The sequence below is a fragment of the Amblyomma americanum genome, chromosome 5, assembly GCF_052857255.1.
Source record: "Amblyomma americanum isolate KBUSLIRL-KWMA chromosome 5, ASM5285725v1, whole genome shotgun sequence".
Taxonomy (NCBI): Eukaryota; Metazoa; Arthropoda; class Arachnida; order Ixodida; family Ixodidae; genus Amblyomma; species Amblyomma americanum.
Genome location: NC_135501.1, coordinates 207,350,592 through 207,371,192, shown reverse-complemented (window position 1 = coordinate 207,371,192; position 20,601 = coordinate 207,350,592). Strand labels below are relative to the sequence as shown.

Below are 20,601 nucleotides of genomic sequence, written 5' to 3'. Positions count from 1 at the left end.
ACTGTCAGCTGACGCATTCGGTTCTGGTTCGTTTCCGTGCTCGTGAGTCAGGCGGGACACTCAAGACGATATACGGCCAGCTAAAGCTCGTCAATAGTGGTCGAAAACGGTCCCTTAAAAACAGAAAACTGCCAATACGAAGAGAAGAAGAAAAAAAGAACTTTGCATTAGCTGCTTTCGCTCTCACAGATTTTATATGAGCAGTGAGAAGGTTACCGATGCGAAATAGGATTGACCTATTCAGAAGTGACGGCGCTATATTTTTCGCTCAAATAAAAAGAGACAAGAAAAAAGCACAATCAGTATTGAAATGAAGCGTCCAACTGTCGCGAGGATTCAGAATTTTAAACTGACGACGAAAATGTCATTACGAGGAACCTACTTCCGCTTCGCAGCCCAAAACCTGGAAACCTGACTAAAATGAATATCATTCGCTACACGTGTTATATAAAAATATACTTGCATGTGAAATATGCGTTATATAAAACGAGAAAATTCTATGCAATTACGAGAATTTTGTACATGTTAGCGGCAGCAATGCGAACGGACGGAGTAACTTCATTATTGGCTTGGACAGATGCATAATAAATAGTGAGTCTAATACATAAAAGTGTGTACACAAAAATGCTAATTAACAAACTCCTAACGTAACCAACTGTATTCGAAGAGTGTCATAGTTTTCTTTTTTACTGCCAGCTTAGAGAAGAGGTTGCCAACAGTCTTACATAAGGACAGATCCATGAAAGCGAGCATGAAGCAAAGGAACCGAGATGAAAAAGGTCAGAAGGATTCTAGAATTAAATGCATAGAAATAACTAAATTAATCCCATTATCTTTCTTGCTCGTATTACTTCCTCTGTAACTTATAAGAGCTAGGTGCTTAAGCCTGATCCCGCCACCCGCCGCGGTGGCTCAGATGATTTGGCGTTCGCCTGCCGAGGACAAGGTCGCGGGTTCGATTGAAAGCAAAAACGCCCGCGCAGTTAAACTTCGGTGCCCGCTAAGAACCTCGGCGGGTCGAAGAGTCTAGAGACAAGAACTACGGCTTGTCTCATGCGAAGCGAGAGTAGCTGAGGTACGCAAAAATCCGCATCATCACCGTGATCATCACCCACGTCATGTCCCACAAAACGCTGACTTCCGATTAGTCCTGTTCTGCCCCAGCCGCAGGCAGCCTATCCCAGCAATTTCCCCACTTGAACGCAACACCTGAGTCTTCGCCAGCCTCGATTAGGTCTCCCTTGTCTCCGTACCGGCCCGCAGCTTTACTACATACCAACATCGGTTGCCTGTCGTGCGCATTATGTGCACACCTCAAGTTCACTGCCTCCTCTTCATTACTACCAAATATAACGAACTCCCCACTTGTTCTCCAGTTCACGCTGCTCGCAGTCTATCCTTAAATGGTACGCTATCATTTGCGTTCCACCGTTCATTGCGCTGTCCTTAGTCTGACCGTGAACTTTTTTTGTTAGCGCCCTAATCGCGGCCACATACTTTCCATCTCACAAGTCGTTTGCAGCTCTGTCAAGGATGCGGCGATCTGAGCTGATCAGAACGGCGTGGACTACAAGACGTGTTCCTCCGTTCCCCTCACTGCGCGACTGGTGGCTCCATCTCTGGGAAGGAAAGCGCACCAGTGGCCAACTGCTGCGCGCAGCTGAATAAGCCGACTCGGCGGACGCCATGCTTACGAGCGGCAGCGCATCACTTCGCAGCACGCCTCCGCAGTGCTGTGTTCGCGGGAACTTTCTCTGCTAATATAACCAGGTCATTTCCGGCATTTGGAAATGGCCGCCCCTTTTTCAAGTTGCGTTGAAAAAACGACGTGAGCGACTCCTGACGCACTCACCCTATACGAAAGCTGTTTCTTCTCCTTAGGGCTCTCTCATGGCATACTAATAGAAAAAGTCACAGGGACATCTAGTTACCTTATGTGTTCGCAATGCGATGACAATAAAAACTCTTAATGCCTTCACAAGTGCAGTCGCTTCTGATCTGGTGATGTCACTTCTCTCCAATGGGCGATTTTTATGACCAACAAATCTTTTTCTCTATGAGGCTTTAATGCTATATCATTAAAAAGCCTTTTTCACGGGGCGAAATTTTTTGTAACAGTTGGCCTTCAAGTACGGTACCTCAGCACCTAAGCCATGGAGCCTCTATTATTAAAAAAACAATAAAAACACAAGTAATCAGCATTCATAAGAAGAAACGCGCATTTCGGTGCTCTATCCACAGAAAACACGGCCGCACTGCAGCTTCCACGTTATGTGTTCGGAACATTCACGACGCCGTTTTCTTAGAGGCGGGGAAAAGCTGACGCTTTGCAGGCACCGTCGACGAAATCGCTTTCGTCGTATCCTCTCCCTCGTCCATTCTATGAACGCTGACAACCGAATGATTAATTCATAAACTGCTCTTGCGAGTTGGTTGCACAAGAGCTCGACACTGTTCCGTCCATGAATAAAACATGCTACGCTGACGACCATACTTGCCGTTAGCTAGGATGCGTTATTCGGCACGGAAAAGTATCGAGAGGAGCGCAGTCATGAACCGCTGCGCAAAGTGCCTGCAAGCAGTTTTTCGTGAATTATTCACTCGTGTGTTTGAAAAATCAATCAGTCAATAAATCAAACAATCTTTATTACTCATGGTTTATATAAGTACCTCGCTGTTTTCGCAAAAAAAAAATGAGCCCCCCTCCCCCCCTCTAAAGTACCGCATCAATGTTATCCCGCCTGTAAAATTTAGTACATATACTGTACATGCTCTGTACATGCACTGTATTGTACATGTAGTGTACATTCACTGCACGGTACATATACTGTACCGCGCAAGTACTGAACAAAAAGAACTAAACCAGTGAAAAGTTCTGTGTATAGTGCATCAACTACTTTATACCGTACACTGCTCGGCTAGGTGATCCCATCAGCTCAAAATCAAGCGAAAACACCGCCTGTGAACAACGCAACATCTTTACCGTTTTTTTTTACTTGGTGCTTTACTGAGAAATTAGGGCGATTGGTGTTTCACAAAGGGTCAAAGTTTATATTTACGAAACGCTTCCACAGCGTCGTGGCGCTGCCCACATATGGAAAAATGCATAGCAGATTTTTCTGGCTCGTATATGGCCCTGCGGCAGTACATATTCTTTTGAAAGAATAGTGCTAGCGGTTGATGTGATAAAATCAAGACACAAATGCGATTCTGTTTCCGAGCCTTCCTTGTCATTGCGCCCACAAGCACTGCTCAGTGAAAGTGGTGATAGTGGGATACAACTCCAAAACTAAGGTGCAGGTTCCCATCAAAGGAGGCCCTCCAGCCAATGGGGTCGACCCATTTTTATGACACAGTGGTTAATCCGATTAAGCTGTGGCGATTCCCAATTCATCTGCCTCCAGACGCGATTTGAATTAGGAGCACCAAGGGGATTGGTCAAGGAGGAGAAGGGGAGAATCGGTGGACTCCACTGACTGGAGGGATATCCTATAAGAGGTGTTTGCTGCTTTGCTCTTGATTGTATCCGACTGTAGGGCCGAAAGCGAGCACGCTTCATCGCCTGATCCAATGCGCCGCGTCATGTAAGGCGAAATCATTAATGCAAAAAATGTAAAAACAAAACACAATGAGCGAGAAATAAAGCCAGACAATACTGAGCGAGGTGTAAATGAAATGAAATGAAGTTTATTTCGTTTTTTTACAACTACGCAAACAAACCAGCAAGGGTAAACCACAAAACCATTACAGAGTCGAAAATCAACCCTAAGTAAAGCGAATTCAATTGGTGCAACCTTTAGGCAATGGGATGCGGCAAAAGAGAGAAGCATCAGATGAGAAGAAGCATCGTTCTAAAACGCATTTTGCTTGCGCAGTTTATAGCACCTTGAATTAAATATTTACAGACCCTCACGTGGTCTCGCGAGTCTGTAAATATTTCATCCAAGGCAAAAAAAAAAAAAAAAGACACAAGGGAAGTGCCACAAATTCTACGAAGGTAGGAAAAAGCGATGCAAAAAAGATGACAGAATTTTTGCCTATATTCTATAAACCCGCGAAAGCAGAAATGCACGGGCATTGGCTTGGCTTTTTACTTTACTGCTAACTTTGTAATGTTGGCTTATTATGCTGTTCTTCATGTCGTAAATGGTACGGTTTTATCGCACCTCAACCGAGTAGGACCAGCGAAAGCAACTGAGGCAACCGCATCAAAAGACACGGCACGAGCAGTGCGTGTCCATCGCTGCCGCGCGTTTGCTCGCGTGATTCCCACGCCCACGGCTCTCGCACACCGGGAGCGGGGACGGCGGAACGCGCCGGCGCCGCGGCGTGGGAGCGAGTCGGCAGCGATGGCAGATCCGCCGCGGTGGCTCAGTGGTTAGGGCGCTCGACTACTGATCCGGAGTTCCCGGGTTCGAACCCGACCGCGGCGGCTGCGTTTTTATGGAGGAAAAACGCTAAGGCGCCCGTGTGCTGTGCGATGTCAGTGCACGTTAAAGATCCCCAGGTTGTCGAAATTATTCCGGAGCCCTCCACTACGGCACCTCATTCTTCCTTTCTTCTTTCACTCCCTCCTTTATCCCTTCCCTTACGGCGCGGTTAATAATAATAATAATAATTGGTTTTTGGGGGAAAGGAAATGGCGCAGTATCTGTCTCATATATCTTTGGACACCTGAGCCGTGCCGTAAGGGAAGGGATAAAGGAGGGAGTGAAAGAAGAAAGGAAGAGAGAGTTGCCGTAGTGGAGGGCTCCGGAATAATTTCGACCACCTGGGGATCTTTAACGTGCACTGACATCGCACAGCACACGGGCGCCTTAGCGTTTTTCCTCCATAAAAACGCAGCCGCCGCGGTCGGGTTCGAACCCGGGAACTCCGGATCAGTAGTCGAGCGCCCTAACCACTGAGCCAGCGGTTCAGGGGTCTAACGATATATGAGACAGATACTGCGCCATTTCCTTTCCCCCAAAACCAATTATTATTATTATTATTCAGCGGAACGCGCCGGAGCCGCGGCATGGGAGCGAGTCGGCAGCGATGGCACAAACCGACAAACATCGCAAAAATCTTGCTCGGGGTTCACCCATCGGAATAGTCTCTCGCACTAATTAGAATGTTACACATTACTGGGGATACGGCGGTGCGTTACTGCTTAGTGGCCCCAACGTTTCCACAGCTTACACGTTCACTTCATGCCACGGTATGTCGAGCTACGGCAAAGTGAAAGCATGCTTTCGACAAAGGATCGCGACGCGGTTGTCAGGAAACCTGCGTAGGCACCGTTATTGCTTTCCGCTTTTTAATGTAGTGCCGACACAACGCCTCCAGCAGATAACTGCACGGTTCTGTTGCTATGTATACAGCGACACTTTTCGACAAAATATTGAATGATTATGCATTTTTATGGCGCAAGGGCATCCGTGGCCAAAGAGCGCCATGACAAAAGGTTGTTCCTTCTTCTCAAGGTTGGAGTCAAAGACCCGTTTCCCAAGCATTTCACGCCACAGAAGCCGAGCACCGGGCAGGAAAAAGCCTGTACCCATCGTATCACCGGTGGGTACCCGGCGGCACTGAGGATCGAACCGCGCACATGCGAGGCGGATGCTCAAAATACAAGGCCACCGCTTCGGTGTCGACAAATTATTAATAAAGAGTTCTAATTAATAATTAATAATTAATTCAGAGCGGGAGGGTGATGTCGGAGAAAGAGTTGCTCTTGGCGAGTGGTTTTAGATGAGGCGCATTCGTGGCATGGCAGTGTTTGGAAAGAAACGTGATCAACATTTGCTACAGCTCGGGAGTTTTCAGTGACGTCATAGCTCACTCGACGCTGCTCAAGATCAAAACAGTGAATGCTTCCGTTAAATAAGAATGATTAGTCGCGCGCTGGAGGAATTTGGGTCAAATGTCATACCTAATTACTACGTGAATAGGTGTCATTTAAAAACAAAAAAAAGTATTTGCCGTCGCTGCTACTCCAAGTTTTTGCCTTATAAAGCACAACCGCCAACAGCTGCGGTTCTTTCGTCAAGATTCTCAAATCCCGAAAATGAATCGCAAATGAAGCGAAAATTGTTCACAGATACCGTAAATCGCTTGGAAGCCGTGAATACACGCAGTACCGCACAGTTCGCAAGCACTCAAGGTAAAATGTGCAAAAAGGGTGTAAAAAAACACTCCCACAGCCTTTGCTTTCCACAGACCCGAAGAAGGTGCAACTCCGTGTCCCCACTGGGTAGGAGCTTTACCTCCAGCTCCCGCATGAAAGCGCTAGCTGTGCGATGCACATGGTCTGGGCCAGTATGAACCACCGGTTGACATAGGGGCGTTGTCGAGCACGGCCACTCCGTGGTCCGTCTGGATCATCACATTATATAATCACAGGCGATGGAAGGAGTTTTTTTTTATTACGACATGCTATGCCAACGACAACTGCCCCAAGAGAATCCCCTTTACAGCTGTCCTGACAAGTGGGGTCACGCCGGCTTCGCACCCACAGGATCTCCTGCTAAAGGGTGGCTTTCCCTTACGAGGCAACGGGCCCACCGGGAGTTACGGGAAGCACTGCGAGCACCACGTGACGTGTCTAAACGTGCGTGAGCTCTCGAAAACATTTCATGCTTGGCACCTACACTTCCTCAACAAATTGTCTATTTCTAATAGATACGATTTTTTTTTCTCCTCTAATAAAAGGACAATGACGAAGTTGCACTTTTTTCGTGCAACTATTTGGCAATGGGTTTGACACAGTCTTTCAGTGTTCACCCCACGTTCGAGCTCCTAGAAAATAAAACAAAGGCTAGCTGCTCTTTTTAGCACAAATTTCATGTACTGCCCAGCGTGCCTCTTTTCCACTGGAAAGCATGTTGATTGAATGAGCAGGCTGGTGCGAGGTAGTTCCTCGTTTTTACTATCGCATTGATATCCTCGCAGCCTAGGCTTGCGTTCCATGTCGGCATACCAAGAACGCCCATGTTGGTGCACGCGTTGCCAGATTTATCAAGCCATTAAAGAAAAAAAATCCGTTATGATTCACAAACAGAGCAAACCACATTTATCTTGCGAAACACCAAATAGCTTCCTCTACGCACTCAGTAGCTTGCATCTAAAAAAAAAAAAGCACAGCACGTCTACGTTCGAAACACTTACTATGAGCCGAGTGAGCGAGTGTGAGTTCATGCCACAAACCTGCAAAAGTTGAGCCGGAAAAGAAGAGAAAGAGAAAGTGAGTAACGACATGCGAAAAGCGGGCAGACACTCCAGCTGTTATGTGTTAAAAATGTGCATCGCAATATAAAGAATTAGCTTGATTGTTAGTATCAGCCACACATCGCCATTTTCTGGTACCAGCAGCAAAGTCTGTGTATTTGACACCACAGCGTTAGATGAGAGTTAAGCAGACAGGCAGGAAAACAAGATGGAAACAAAAAGGGAAAAAAAAAGGTGTACTGTCGAACCTCGTTATAGCGAAGCGGTTTATAACGAAATATTGGGTATAACGAAGGAATGACGATTCCCCTTGGAAGCTCGGCCAACACGGGCTGCAACGAAGCTACGCCTATAACGAAGTTATCGCCGGGCCCCTTCAGCTAGTGGAGGGTTCCGGTAATTTCGACCACCTGGGGATCTTTAACGTGCACTGACATCGCACAGTACACGGGCCTCTAGAATTTCGCCGCCATCGAAATTCGACCACCGCGGCCGGCATCGAGCCCGCGTCTTTCGGGTCAGCAGCCGAGCGCCATAACCACTGAGCCACCGCTGCGGCTGGTATGACCGTATGGGAAAATGAAGTAGTTTCTTCAGATTATAGCTTGAAAATTGAACTGTCAAAATCCGCTTTCGGGTAACGGCCGAAGACCGCCAAAACTGAGAAAAAAAGTGCAGCCTTACCGCATATATACGGCATAACATTGAAAGGCAAACATGAGGTGACACATGTGCATAAAAAACAAACCGAAACGTAGGGAAGAATAAAATAAAAAAAATACTTCGGAGCATATTACCGGTGAAAAAGCGCGGCATATGTGCGAGAAAAAATAAATGATAAGGAAAGAGAATATTAAAGGCAGCGTACTCCACGTAACGAATTGCCAACAAAATGACACAGGCCTGAAGTCACGGACAAAGTGAAGACGACAGACAAGAACCAGCCATTGCGAGCGGACCAGCTTTTAGGAAGAACAAAAAACAGTGACTGCAGGATCGCTTCACAAGAATGAGGGCCCCGGTGAAGTCCACTCAGGCGATTAGATTTCAGCGTATAAGCACTCCAGAACGCAGAGATAACTCGGCCACTTATAACATCTAGGACAGAAAAATGAGAATACAAAGCGAAAACCGCCGGGTTATGAGCGACGAAGCGGAACACAAGCACGGACAGACTCGGAAGAGGGCGTTCACCAAGAAGGCGTACAGAACTTGGGAGAAGAGAGAAAGAAAAGAAGAGATAAACAGGCAAGGAGAAATGAAAGAGTGAACCAGAAACCCAACTCCAGCCACACCCATCTCCTTGCACAGAATGAATGCGAGGGAAAGGGAAAAAACAGCAATGCAACGTAATAAGCTCGATGAACGAGAAGCGATGAGCTGACCAGAGCAGGTGAAACGGAGACACGGCTAAGACGAAGTGAAAGATGACGCGGCCCCAGAAAATTGGGCGAATAAAACAGAGACGCACCGTCGCGAACATACGAAGCGGGGAATACTAGCCGGAGAAGCGACCCCGCGAAAAAGAAATTTGGGCCCACCGCACGGAGTGTACAGAGCGCAGAGCAGCAGGGAAGTGGGCGCATAAGTCAACGCGTATTATAAGGCAGCTTTGGGGGGGAGTCGGTGGAAGGACGGAAATGGTGAGGAGGAGCGAGTACCAAAAGCATAACGGAGCGAGCTCTTAGCAGTTATGGAAGACAGAAGAGGAATGCAGACGATGCAGACGGCGGCGGAAGCAGCAGACGACGCTCGAAGCAGACGAAATAAAAAAAGGGAATAAAAAGGAAAAAAGTCCCTAGAAAGGAAGAAAAGAGAGGAAATACTGGATAACGACGACGTGAGGCGAGAGGAATGCAAGAAAGGATAAAAGAGCATAACCGAGTGAAATAAATGGGACCACGGAATTGGTGAAGCAGTAAGCCGAGCGCGCGTTGGCAGAAAAAAGAAAGATGTTAAGGAACACCCCTTCCTTCCCCATCCCCTTTTCCTTAATATCATTGGGAACCTGAAGACAAAAGAAGGTAAAGGACTGAGCTGAGACGAGCGAGATTATAAATCAGGATATGACTAACGTGAAGGAAATAAAGATCAAGAAATAGTACTAACCGAAAAAAAATACAAGATAAGGAAGAGAGAAAAGCAAGTCTAGGAACTCGTAACCTTACCCTCGGGGCCGGTGCTCACGGAGAAGCCAGCTCGCTTGCGAATCTTGCCGGCTATCGGGATGTCGTCGTCCGACTCCTCTGCGGTGTGGGTGAGGAGGAAAAAAGGTGGGGAAATAACGGGGAAATACGGGGAGAAAAAGGGGATGGGCAAGAGCCGAATAAGGCGCTAAATGAGACATGCATATCCCTAAACACAAGGAAAAAGAAAAGAGCTAAACACACTGCACTTTTCTTGTTTCTTCTCGGCATTGGTTTCCCACCTCCATTCATCAAAGCGTCGCGTTAAACGGGCCAGGATAGAGAGTTCATTCTTAAGAAATAAAGTACAACTCGATTAAGCACAGTCAAGAGAGGAAGACGGAAAAGGTGACGTAAAATAAAGTGGTCGCCACTGTGGGAACGAGCAAAAATAAACAAAATACAAACAGCAGCCAGCCAAAATTGTAAGAAAAATTCGATACACCTTCTAATAAGACTTACCTAAAACCACGAAAAGTTGACAGAACCACGACACTCTCTTTCAAGAGAACATTTGGTGCAAACCGAAATTTAGCATTAGAAAGATCAAAGGAGGAGAACTAATTGATGTTAATGAGCATTTCAGCACGCAACAAAGACACAAACAAAAACAAATAAACAAACAACAAGTAAACAAAACAAACGCATGAAAGAACAAGCGCTCATGCAGCATTAGGAAGCATGTACAAAGAAACTCTGAAGCCTAACTAGATAGATGGGAGCAATAAATAAGGAGGGCAGAGGAGGACCGGCGCCTGGCGAGGCGGCAAAAATGAGCGCCATAAGGGAACGGAGGAAAGGGGATGCGGATTCCCCCATCGAAATCGGGAAACAGGGCCGCGACGCTATGTTTCCTGTCGTCCGCAAATGATGAATGCGCCCCGCAGGGCGCTCAGGTGCGAGTTTCTCACCAGCAGCGAGTTTAGAAAAGCAAAATTACCACACAGGGAACCGGGAAAGACAGCGGCAATACATTTCCGTTTTCCTTCGCAGTGTTCCCTTCCAGAAGGTATTACCAAGGGCAAGAAACGAAAAAAAAATGGATGTAGCGACACCCGAAAAAAAAAAAAAGCTTAGGACAAAGGACCCTGCAAAGAAAGAAAAAGGAAAACGGGATGAGGGACGGGTATTAAAGTAGGCCCGAGAACAGCAATGGTATATAAGACGTTCTTCGTCTTCATTTCGCGCTCGAATGGCGGCTCAATGAAAACCGCACTCACGCACACAGGAGCCAGGACCGGAAGAGGGGACGCCATCCGGGACGGAAAGCGCGCCCCGGGTGTTTCCTCATTTTTGCTTTGGCTCGTTGTCGTTCGCTTCTTCTTGCACCCGACAACATTTGCGTCCCCGGTGCTGCAGGTCACTCGCTAAGTGCTAGAAAACGAGGCCGGTGGTCTATGTTTCCGACTTCGCTATTTTTTTTGTTTTCACTGATAGCACCACTAGCTGGCGTCTATTTTTTTTTACTTTTTACCCTCCTTTTTTTTTGGTAATATCCCTGGTTGTTTTTTTGTCTCCAATCTAGAAGTCTCTAATGAAAACGACTTTTTCAGAGCCAGTCACCTATTAATTAACGATACACGGTTCTTTCTTCAATTGTAACTGCAAACACCGAGTGAGAAGGCGCGCCGGTCGTGCTCCTTTGTGAATATGGTCAACGTCAGTTACGAATACGGAGGCCTACCAAAAAATAATAAATGACATAATTTACGATCAGAAGAATACAAATAAGCTAAGGCCATTGATTCTGGTACCAGGCATGTATATGACATTGATTAAAATCTGTGAAAAAATGTGTTTGCTTATGCGTTTAGTTCCCGAGAAAAAAATACGCAAACCTCCAGAAAATGTTCTGAGAACGCCAATAACGTCCCTGAAAACACCAAATTTTCCGTTCTACGTGACACCGAAGAAAGGCAAAAATTATTTTTGAAATCGCGAGTACCCAAGTGCAATACATATTCTGAAAGGTAGAAATACTCTTGATCAGATGGTGGCAAAATTACAAAGCCGATTTTTTGACAAAACAAAGTCTCACCTCACCTTAAAGCATAAGCGTTTTTTTTTTCAACGCTCCATAATAAACCCAGTCGTTAGTCCACGATTTACCGTCTTTCGCGTGTCCCGTTTTGGCGTTCTTGTCCATGTTGTTAGCACTTCAGCGCACGACAATGCGCGAATGCTCCGGAAGCGCGCTAAGTGGCCGGAAAACTTTGGCCAATGACTGCGCAACCCTTACAAAAATTTCTTTAGATAGTCTATAGACTGTCCACAGACTTCTGTCCATAAAGTCTATAGGCTCTTTATAGACAAACCCTAGAGAACGGTCTATAGGCAATACAAATCATATAGGCAGTCTAAAGGCAATCTATAGATTTATGGCCATACACTTTTAGTAGACTTTTGTCTATAGACAGCCTATAGACTACGAATAGCCAAAACTAAATATCTACAGGAAGGCAATAGAGTCTACAAGAAGTCAATAGACTGTCTATAGATCATTTTAGCAAGGGAACAGAGATGCTCGCGCTGTTGCAAACGAGGCGGTTGCAGCTCACCCGAAGAGGAGGCCTCGCTGCCCCTCCGCTTGAGTCCGCCCTGTCGCGAGTAGTCGGACACCCAGGAGCCCGAGCGCCGGTGACGCTTGCCGTGCCCCGACGAACGGGAGCCCGAAGAGGCGCTCTGCTGTTGGCGCAGCGTCTCCAGCTCGAGCGTCAGCTCGTCGTTGCTGTCCTTCAGCTCCTGCGTTTCGCCGCGACCATCGGGAGAAGCAGCACCCGGTGCCCGTGTGAACTAATGTAGCTCGACAAGGTTGCACTCAGTGTGCTTTCGGTCACCATCAGAGCCACTCCCACCTGAACCATAATCATCATCGTATGCCAGGTGAGGCCTCTTCCATCAATCTCCAATGAGCCCTGTCCTGTGCCGGCTGCCCGGCCACCCTGTCCCAGCAAAGTTCCCCACTTCCCCACTTGAAACTCACGCAAAGTCTCGCTTATTTCTCGCAATTTCTCGCATCACGTGACTAACTTCAGAGGCTTCAACATACACCCGCATTTTCCAGGTTAGGAGGCCAATGGTGCTTCAGCACCAAAAAAAAAAAAAAAACCTTCTGCGCTGAGCTTTCGGCGCATGTTAAGAAACCCGAGGTGGACGGAATAAATCTCGAGCCGTGAACTCCTCACAAAGAGTTCATGTGCCAACTGTAGGGACCTACAACGGCATCAAACTTAAACCTCAGATAACATAAAAGAGGGAAAGAAGGTCGCCGCCAGGGTCTCGTGACCTCAAAACAAAGTGCCAAATGAGAGGGCAAAAGCGAGAGCGCGACGCGCACTGGCAGAAATCGAGAACATGAAGCTGGCTTGCCTTGTTTTGCTTGCGCAGGACGTCGAGATCTTGTAAGATCTTCTGGCAGTGTTCGTCGTTCAGGAATGTTTGGCCCGATTCCAAGTCGGCAATCTGAAACGGGTGCGGACCGGTCTCGTTCGAGCAGAGACAGCCAGGACACGTGTCTCCAGAGACCGACTTCTGCCCTCTAAGGGACGGTTTTTATTTATTTGACGCGCAAACATGAATCCCAGTTGAAATAAAAGAACAGGTTGGACACTGCCATAGGAAGGGGCACAACACCTGCCTGTTCCAGTGAGGAGATGATCGATGTGAGGAGAAACAGAAAGATTACGTAGATTATAGTCGCTAGAAAGACGTCAGCGCTGACCACATTACTTTGGTCGTCGACGAAGTCGCCAGATGTACAGGTGAACCTGCTTGCTCTCAAATCACGAGCCAGCCATCTTGACTAAGCATCTTTCCCATTTTCCAGGAAATGCCTTGACATTACCCGCCGCGGAGGCTACTGATCTGGAGTTCCCGGGTTCGAACCCGACCGCGGCGGCTGCGTTTCGATGGAGGCGCAACACTAAGGCACCCGTGTGCTGTGCGATGTCAGTGCACGTTCAAGATCCCCAGGTGGTCGAAATTATTCCGGAGCCCTCCACTACGGCACCTCTTTGTTCGCTCAGTCCCTCCTTTATCCCTTCCCTTACGGCGCGGTTCCGGTGGCGGCCGAGTTATGTGAGACAGATACTGCGCCATTTCCTTTCCTCCAAAACCAGTTTTCAATTTCGACATCCTTGTACATACAGATATATGGGCTTTGGGGCAATGAACACAGAGTTTTTTTTTTTTCTCAGCAAGCCTCAAGCGCCTACGACGTTCGCCGCGTTAACATCGCTTAGTAGATACCATGTGCATTTTCCGGAACGAATGATTGTAGCCCGCTCCCATCAGACTGTACCCCAACGCGTGGTCATGGACGCATGCGCTGTGCCCACCGACCTTCTGCTTGAGCTGGACGACGCTCTCGAGCTCCTTCTGCTGCGACTCGCCCAGGCGGTGGAGTTCGCGGTACCGCTCCGAGTACTCCTGCAGCTCCAGCTCCAGCCGACGGTTCTCCTGAGGAAGGAAGATGGCACGACAGCTCACAAGATGAAACGGCAGCTAACTGCGACCGTCACACTCAACCCCAGCACGCATGGCGTTTTCTCTTGCGGGTTTACGAAAGGCCTACGCACACGCTGCCCGCAATAAGCACCGACAGTTTCAGGGTGATAATAGACACCTTTAGCATACCGCGTACAGTGTTACCGGTACCGGAGTACCGGGAGCCCGCGCGATGCTCTAAATGGTCAGGATGCTGCAGGCGCCAATAACCAAGGCGATTTGCGCATGGTTATTGGCTGCGCGAGGGCTCCCGACACTCCGGTACTGGTAACGGTAACACGATGCACGGTATGCTAAATGTGTCTATTGATGGATCTGGCTGCTACGTGTACCGCTACTGTTAACGTTAGTATCGGTAACGTTAACGGCAAGCTGTCACGCACGCGCTACATATGCGTAGCTAGCGGGCGGCGGTGATCGTAACGGGAACCGTACACGGCAAAGGTACGCTGAAACTTCAACCTATTTCGTGCGTGGCATACGATGCTATTCTCGCCACGTTCCAGGTCCGCAACTCTCGAAAGGTGCCGGAAAATGAGGGATACAATCCCGACATAGAGACCCGCACACTGTGACGTCAGGCGCCCACCTGCTCGAGGGTGGCGACCTGGGCGCGTAGCCGCAGCTCGTCGGCGCGCATGGCGGACAGCTCGTCTTCGCTTCGCTGCCGCAGCCGCGTCAGCTGCAGCGTGGTGGTCTCCCGCTCGCGCTGCAGCTCCTCGGTCACCTCGCGCAGCTGCTCCGAGTGGCGCTTCTCCAGCGTCCTGCGAGCCCCGTGTGCGGCCTTTGAGGAACCAAAGCGAGATAACTGCACGCGTAGAAAAAATGCTAAACCTGGAAACAAACTAAACCTTCTGACACGTTGGTTAGGCAGCGAGAGAAGTATGCCGATGAGGCAGCCAGTGCTGCCGAGAGCAAACCTGGTCTATAGCACGCGCCGTCACGCGGCTCGGTGCTCTTGGGAGGCCCCTTCGCCAGGCAGGAACGCTAAGGCTGGAAACAAGGAACCTGTAGATAATAACAATCACATCCTCGCCTGACTCGACCAACAAAGCGCGCTGTCCAAAAGAGGAGAGGAGGAAAAACACGGCGCATGGTATAGAATAAAGGGGACGCATACTACCGCTGGACTTGCGGGCACGCACACAAAGATGTGCGAAAGAGCCTCGCACACGTATATTTGTGCGCATCTGGGAACCCTTCCTTCCTTTCTTAAACATCTCAAAAATCTGCGCGATGATTTCAAGGAGTGCACGCACAGCAGCCTGTTCTCGGAGGCCTTCTCCATCTTGGCGTGGTGCTCGTCCACCTCCTGAGCGATGAGGGCCGACCGGGCGTTGGCCTCGGCCACGTTCACACGCAGCCGGTCGCGCTCCTCGCGCGCCTGCTCAAAGTTGGTCCTGCAGAGACGAGTCGTGAGCAGCGTTAGCAACGAGCCTGCTGGCCCCTGCCACGCCCCAAGACATTCCCGCAGAGCCACTCACTTGAGGTGCTTGAGTTCGTGCTGGTACGAGGCCAGCGCGAAGGCGTACGAACTGGAGTTGTTGCCGGACACCATCTCTTCTTCCAGCTGAGCCGTCAGGTCCTGCAGGTTCACCTTCAGGTTCGGGTTGAAGCCCAGTTGCTGCGGGGACATAAGCGACGATTAGATGAGACTCGCCGCAGAGGCTCAATTAATGGTTAATGGCGATAGGCTGTTGAGTGCTAGCTAGCTGACGGGCATGAACCTGGCCGCGGCGACCGAGTTTCAATGGAGCGGAATGAAATATCGACCCTGTACTAAGTGGACATTAACTGGAGTGGACACATCAAAGAATTATGGGACGGCCAAAAATCAATTCAGAGCCCATCACAACAGCCTGTCCCGTAGTCCTAAGTTTTGATTTGAAATCAATCAATCAATCAATCAATCAATCAATCAATCAATCAATCAATCAATCAATCACGACGCGGATATGTAAATGACTCGTTGCGCACCACGCGTATTAAAAAAAAATGGCTTGGAACGAGTGACTACGTTTTGACAGGAATTGACATCGTCCCTGCTCGAACGCATTGATCGACCAGGCGGCACCGTTGAACATGGACGCACAATGCATCCAAAAGGGAGTCTGGTCAGGTCGAACCAAGTAATGTTTACGCAGCGCCAGCGGGGCACCAGAGATGCGTACGATGCACCTACGAAGAGACAAACTGGCCATTTCCGGAGAAATTTATTTATTTATTTATTTATTTATTTATTTTATTTATTTAAGCACCCTAAGGGCCCGACTGGGCATTACATGGGGGGGGGGGGGGGGGGCAGAAAATAAAATACTCAAGTGTTCACTTCGTACATAATATAAAGTGAGAAAAAGAATGAAAGAACAAAGCGTTAATTATGAAATTGGGTCGGTCTTATACATCGTGGGTATGGTGCTGTGTGCAATAAACGAAAATAATATGTACACGTGCAAGGCAAAACAAAGGTACAAGGCGGCAAGTTCAAACAGATGACAATGCTGCGCCTGATTCAAGAAATGTTAGTAACGATGAACGGAAAGACGATGATTCGTTAATAGCCACAATGCTAGCAGGTCAAGCATTCCACTCCCTTATAGCCAAGACGAACGGGTAATTGATATTTTTTTTTGTGCGAGCGAAAATTGTTTGAATTTTATGCGCATGGTCGGTACGAGATGATATGTGATCTGCTGGTGTGATGATGATAATGTTTATTACTAGCAGTCAAAAGTCATTAACCAGTGACAGTTACAGTAGGAGCGGGGTAAGTATACCAAAGACAGGGCTACATAAATACGCAGGAATAGCAGTGAATAATAAGAGAGGTGCGGATAGAGAAAACTTCTGTATATCCGCTCCCCCAAGAACTTCTTGAGAGACTAGACCACCGTGTCCGTCCAGGCTATGACCTCCGGTTTCGGTCAATAAGGCTGCACTCGTAGAGATTCACTCCCCAGCACCGTTTTCTCGCTCCTACCTTAAGGGACCACTCTCTCCCAGAACGCCACGCACGACATGGCGCAAACGCCTGCCATACTTTATGCGACATTTCTCGGGACTTCGTGCACGCCATCCACTTCGAGCACTAGCCCCATTCCTAAAACGCCATAGTGAGTTTGGACACGCCCCTGTCAGCAAAGAGTTCATTGGAGTTAGCGGAGGAGAATTCGGGTGAATGAGGGTAGTCATTGCAGGCGGCAATTTATACTGTAATGCCCAGAAAAAAAAAAGAAAATCGCGAAATAAAAGTTGTTCAAGCTGGGAGTCGACTCAACGAAAGCGGCTTGACGCAGTGTACAACGAAGAATCGACACGTCGCGAAGGCAGCACAAAGACAAGCAAGTCGCCGATGAATGAGTAGAAAAAGAACCGATAAAAAAGAAATGGGAGAGTCACAGCTTCACGAACGCACTCGCGCGCCCACAAAGGCACGCGGAGCTCCGAACGAATAACGGTATTCGAGAAAAGGCAGCAAGGAAACAAGCGGACAAGGTTTTAGTTCGGAGACGAGAATTCATTTAGCTAAAGCCGCGCAGCAGAGCAAGAAAAAGGGGAAAGCGAACCAAGCAGTAAGCTAAGGCAGGAATAAGCGAAAGGACGCGAGGGGACTCCTCAAGCGTTCGGAGAGGAAAAGAGAAGAAGGAACGGAGGATGCTGCCGCGGGAGAAACGGTGACCGGGCGGAGCAAAAGAACGCGAATTCAGCGCGCTTTTCTTTCCTGTCCGGTGGTGGGGGGTCCCGGCGATAGGGGCCCGAAAGAGGGAAGGAAAAAAGGGGAGGTAAGGAAAGACGTCGTGGTGTCAGGGGCCCTTAGAGCGGCGACCTAACAGGATTACTCGCTCATCCAATTAAAAACAAGAGCTCTCCCTTGCTCTCGCTTGACGCTGCTCGCTCACTGTGCCAGTCCGAACCCTGCTATACTGCTGGAGCTCGGCAAGAAGAAACGGCCTCGGGGCTGTTCCCCATCGCTCAATGAACGCCGTCTGGTAGCAGCGGTTAGAGAAATGGTAGGCATAGGGAAAAGAGGGAGAAACAGAGGCAGGGAGAAATGCACGCATGCAGACTCGTACGTACGCGCAAGAAACGAAGCAGCGGTGTGAGCAGAATGAAAATAGGATGCGGGGAGAATAGGGAAAGTTGGCCTTGTTCAAGGATGATGAAGGAGAGGGCAGGCGAAGGAAACGAAGAAAGAATAGTGGTGAAAAGAGAATCCTACTGGGTGGGTGTTGACAGCCGATAGACGGCGGGATCAGGCGACGCAGGGATAGCAAAGGGGGTTCCCAGACGCCAGTCTCTATCCCCCGACTCTCGCGTTAAGCGAAGGTTGTAGGGGACCAAAGGAGAGGGCACCTTCTTTTAGCGGGTTCGCTGTTGGACGAACTCCCTCGGAACCTTCAAGGGCGACGTAACTTTCAAGAGAAAACTCTTAGAAGCGCGGTGCTCTTCGGGGAGAAGAGCTTAGAGGAAACTACCGCCATCTTAGATTTTTTTCCCCCCAAGGGAATGGCATATGCAGCGGATGCGAGGGATGAACTTAGGTCCGCAGGGAGAGCAAACGACTACGCAAAGGGAGAAGTGCCGGCAAAGAGGAGTTTCCCCTAACTATACTGACGCCCTCCACGATTCGTCGGATGCATCGGTCTCGGCGGGCCAGAGACGTCGACGGCGAACCCTAGTATAAAGACGCGCGCAGGTCAGGGGACAGCTTGAGCAAAGAGAGGCACGAAACTAGCTCATGGAAAAGCAGGCTTAAGAGCCAGAACAAAATGGCGCGACACAGAAACGGGACTTTTGCAGAGTGATGGCACAGCATGGCTCCTGCATCTCCTACAGCATGCCTTCTGAAAAGTATGCTAGTGAATGCGGTTTATGCAAAGTCGACACATTTCATATCATTTGAAGCGTAGAAACGTCAACTACTGACCTTAGTACAGTGTGTATCGTACGTTATACACGCGTCGCGACAGGGGCTAATCCATTCAGCCCTTTCAGCAACAACACGAGGCGGGGTTACCGCCGGAGCGTTGCGCACCCAAGGGCCAATCCGAAAGCGGGGCGATTGAGTCCGACGTAGAAAGGACGACGTCCCGATTTCGCCCGTCCATTCATCTTCTGTTAGGCATAGTCGCACGCAGAAGGCGCAGCGTCGGAACCCGAACAGTAATCTCCATTAACAGAGCACACACAGGGCGAGCCGGTGATAAACAGGATGGAGATGAAGAAAAATAAAAAAAAATACATGGATGCAAGATGAGTTGCGCGCGGCCAGAACAAATCACTCCGTCCCTGTAAACAACCGGCGGGCGCCTCATTCGCTAATTGACGCGAAAAAAAGATGGAAAAACAAAACAACACAAAACCGGAGCGAAGTACCGAGAAAGCCGCGCGCAGCGCGAGCTAAGGAAACATGTTTTCCCCGAGATACTACATGGGCCGAGACATTAGCGCCGTCTCTCAATACGCGACTGGGAAGAAAGCTAAAACACGAGTATCGCAGAAAGCAAGTTCGACGTCTCAGACGCTCACGTCTCTCCAGTTAACGGAGGAGGCGGCGTGCGACAGTGCTTGCGTAAGTAGCGCCCTTTGGGAGCGCCCCGAGCGAGGAGGAAAAAAGGGGCGAGGATCATGAAGACGAAGGAAGGGGAAGAAGGGGGGGCAGGGCCGAACAGCTGACGCTCGCAGTTTCAGTGATAAATTGCGTAAAGCGAGGGGAGACGCTGAAGTGGCAGAAAGGGGAAGGGGGAGCGGAGGGTGCAGTACAGGGCGGCTCAACACGGACGCCATTTTCGCGCCAACAGGCACAAAACAGGACGCCCTTAGCAACTGCATGCATGAATATAGTATAGGACGCACCCGACCCACTCCCGCTGGAAACAAGTCTTCTGAGAAGCTGTGTTAGTTACACGCTTGTTTGCAGACATGCGCGGAGACATCGAACGACCGGCTGCGCTCAGCTGAGCGCCCCCGTCTCCCCTCTTTCTCATTTTGTGCCTGTTTCAGACGAGCCGCACAAAGCGAGCTGTCGCTGAACAACGCCACTGCGAGTTGACACGGTTGACGCTGGGGTAGTAAATAACGTACTATATTCGACTAGTTCAGAAGCGAAGAGAGCGAAATTTTAAAAGCACTCGGTGGATTCCACATTCATCGTGTTACACTTAGCTCTACCAGGTTCTCCACTTTGTTGGCCTCCGTTTCGACTATAGTCGGATACAACTTAAGTCTGCAGTGGAGCTCCGCCCACATTTATGACCGCCTCACAGATTTCCTCCACGACAAAAAAGTAGACCATTGTTAAAACTTTTCTTGTTGCCTAAACAAAAAACTAATCACAAGAAAAAAAAGATAGGAGCTAGAATTTCGATACATGGCTTGTTTAATATACTCAAACATTAAAAAGTTGATTTTGTTTACTATTACGATGGGCCTGCGGAGTAATACAGTACGCCGCGGACCGTGGCCCAGTGTTAGCAACTGCTGTCTTTTTAAGTTGTATCCTACTACAGCTCCGCTGGGTACCACTCGGTCCGCACTCAAGAAAAATTTTTTCGGGCCTCTCCCCTTACAAAAATTTTTTAGACAGTCTACAGATTGTCCATAGGTTTCTGTCTATAAAGTATACAGGCTGTCTATAGACAAACCCTAGAGAACAGTCTATAGGCAATACAAATCCTACAGAATGTCTATAGGCAATCTA

The 20,601-nt window shown here is 48.8% G+C and overlaps 1 protein-coding gene across 7 annotated transcripts in view; it reads right to left on the bottom strand.

Moving 5' to 3' along the window:
- Positions 1-20,601, bottom strand: part of Nin (blastoderm-specific gene 25D) — a 477,176-nt gene that overhangs the window by 19,128 nt on the left and 437,447 nt on the right. For 4 of the 7 annotated variants that reach the window (XM_077666690.1, XM_077666691.1, XM_077666692.1 and 1 more), the window contains exons 9-16: positions 15,386-15,525; positions 15,161-15,301; positions 14,491-14,665; positions 13,737-13,853; positions 12,765-12,857; positions 11,954-12,137; positions 9,378-9,455; positions 7,150-7,188 (exon numbers count right to left, since the gene is read on the bottom strand). In XM_077666690.1, the coding sequence (XP_077522816.1) occupies positions 7,150-7,188; positions 9,378-9,455; positions 11,954-12,137; positions 12,765-12,857; positions 13,737-13,853; positions 14,491-14,665; positions 15,161-15,301; positions 15,386-15,525 (967 nt within the window). The remainder of the gene's footprint in view (positions 1-7,149; positions 7,189-9,377; positions 9,456-11,953; positions 12,138-12,764; positions 12,858-13,736; positions 13,854-14,490; positions 14,666-15,160; positions 15,302-15,385; positions 15,526-20,601) is intronic. The other 3 variants (XM_077666694.1, XM_077666695.1, XM_077666693.1) reach the window with 1 other exon arrangement.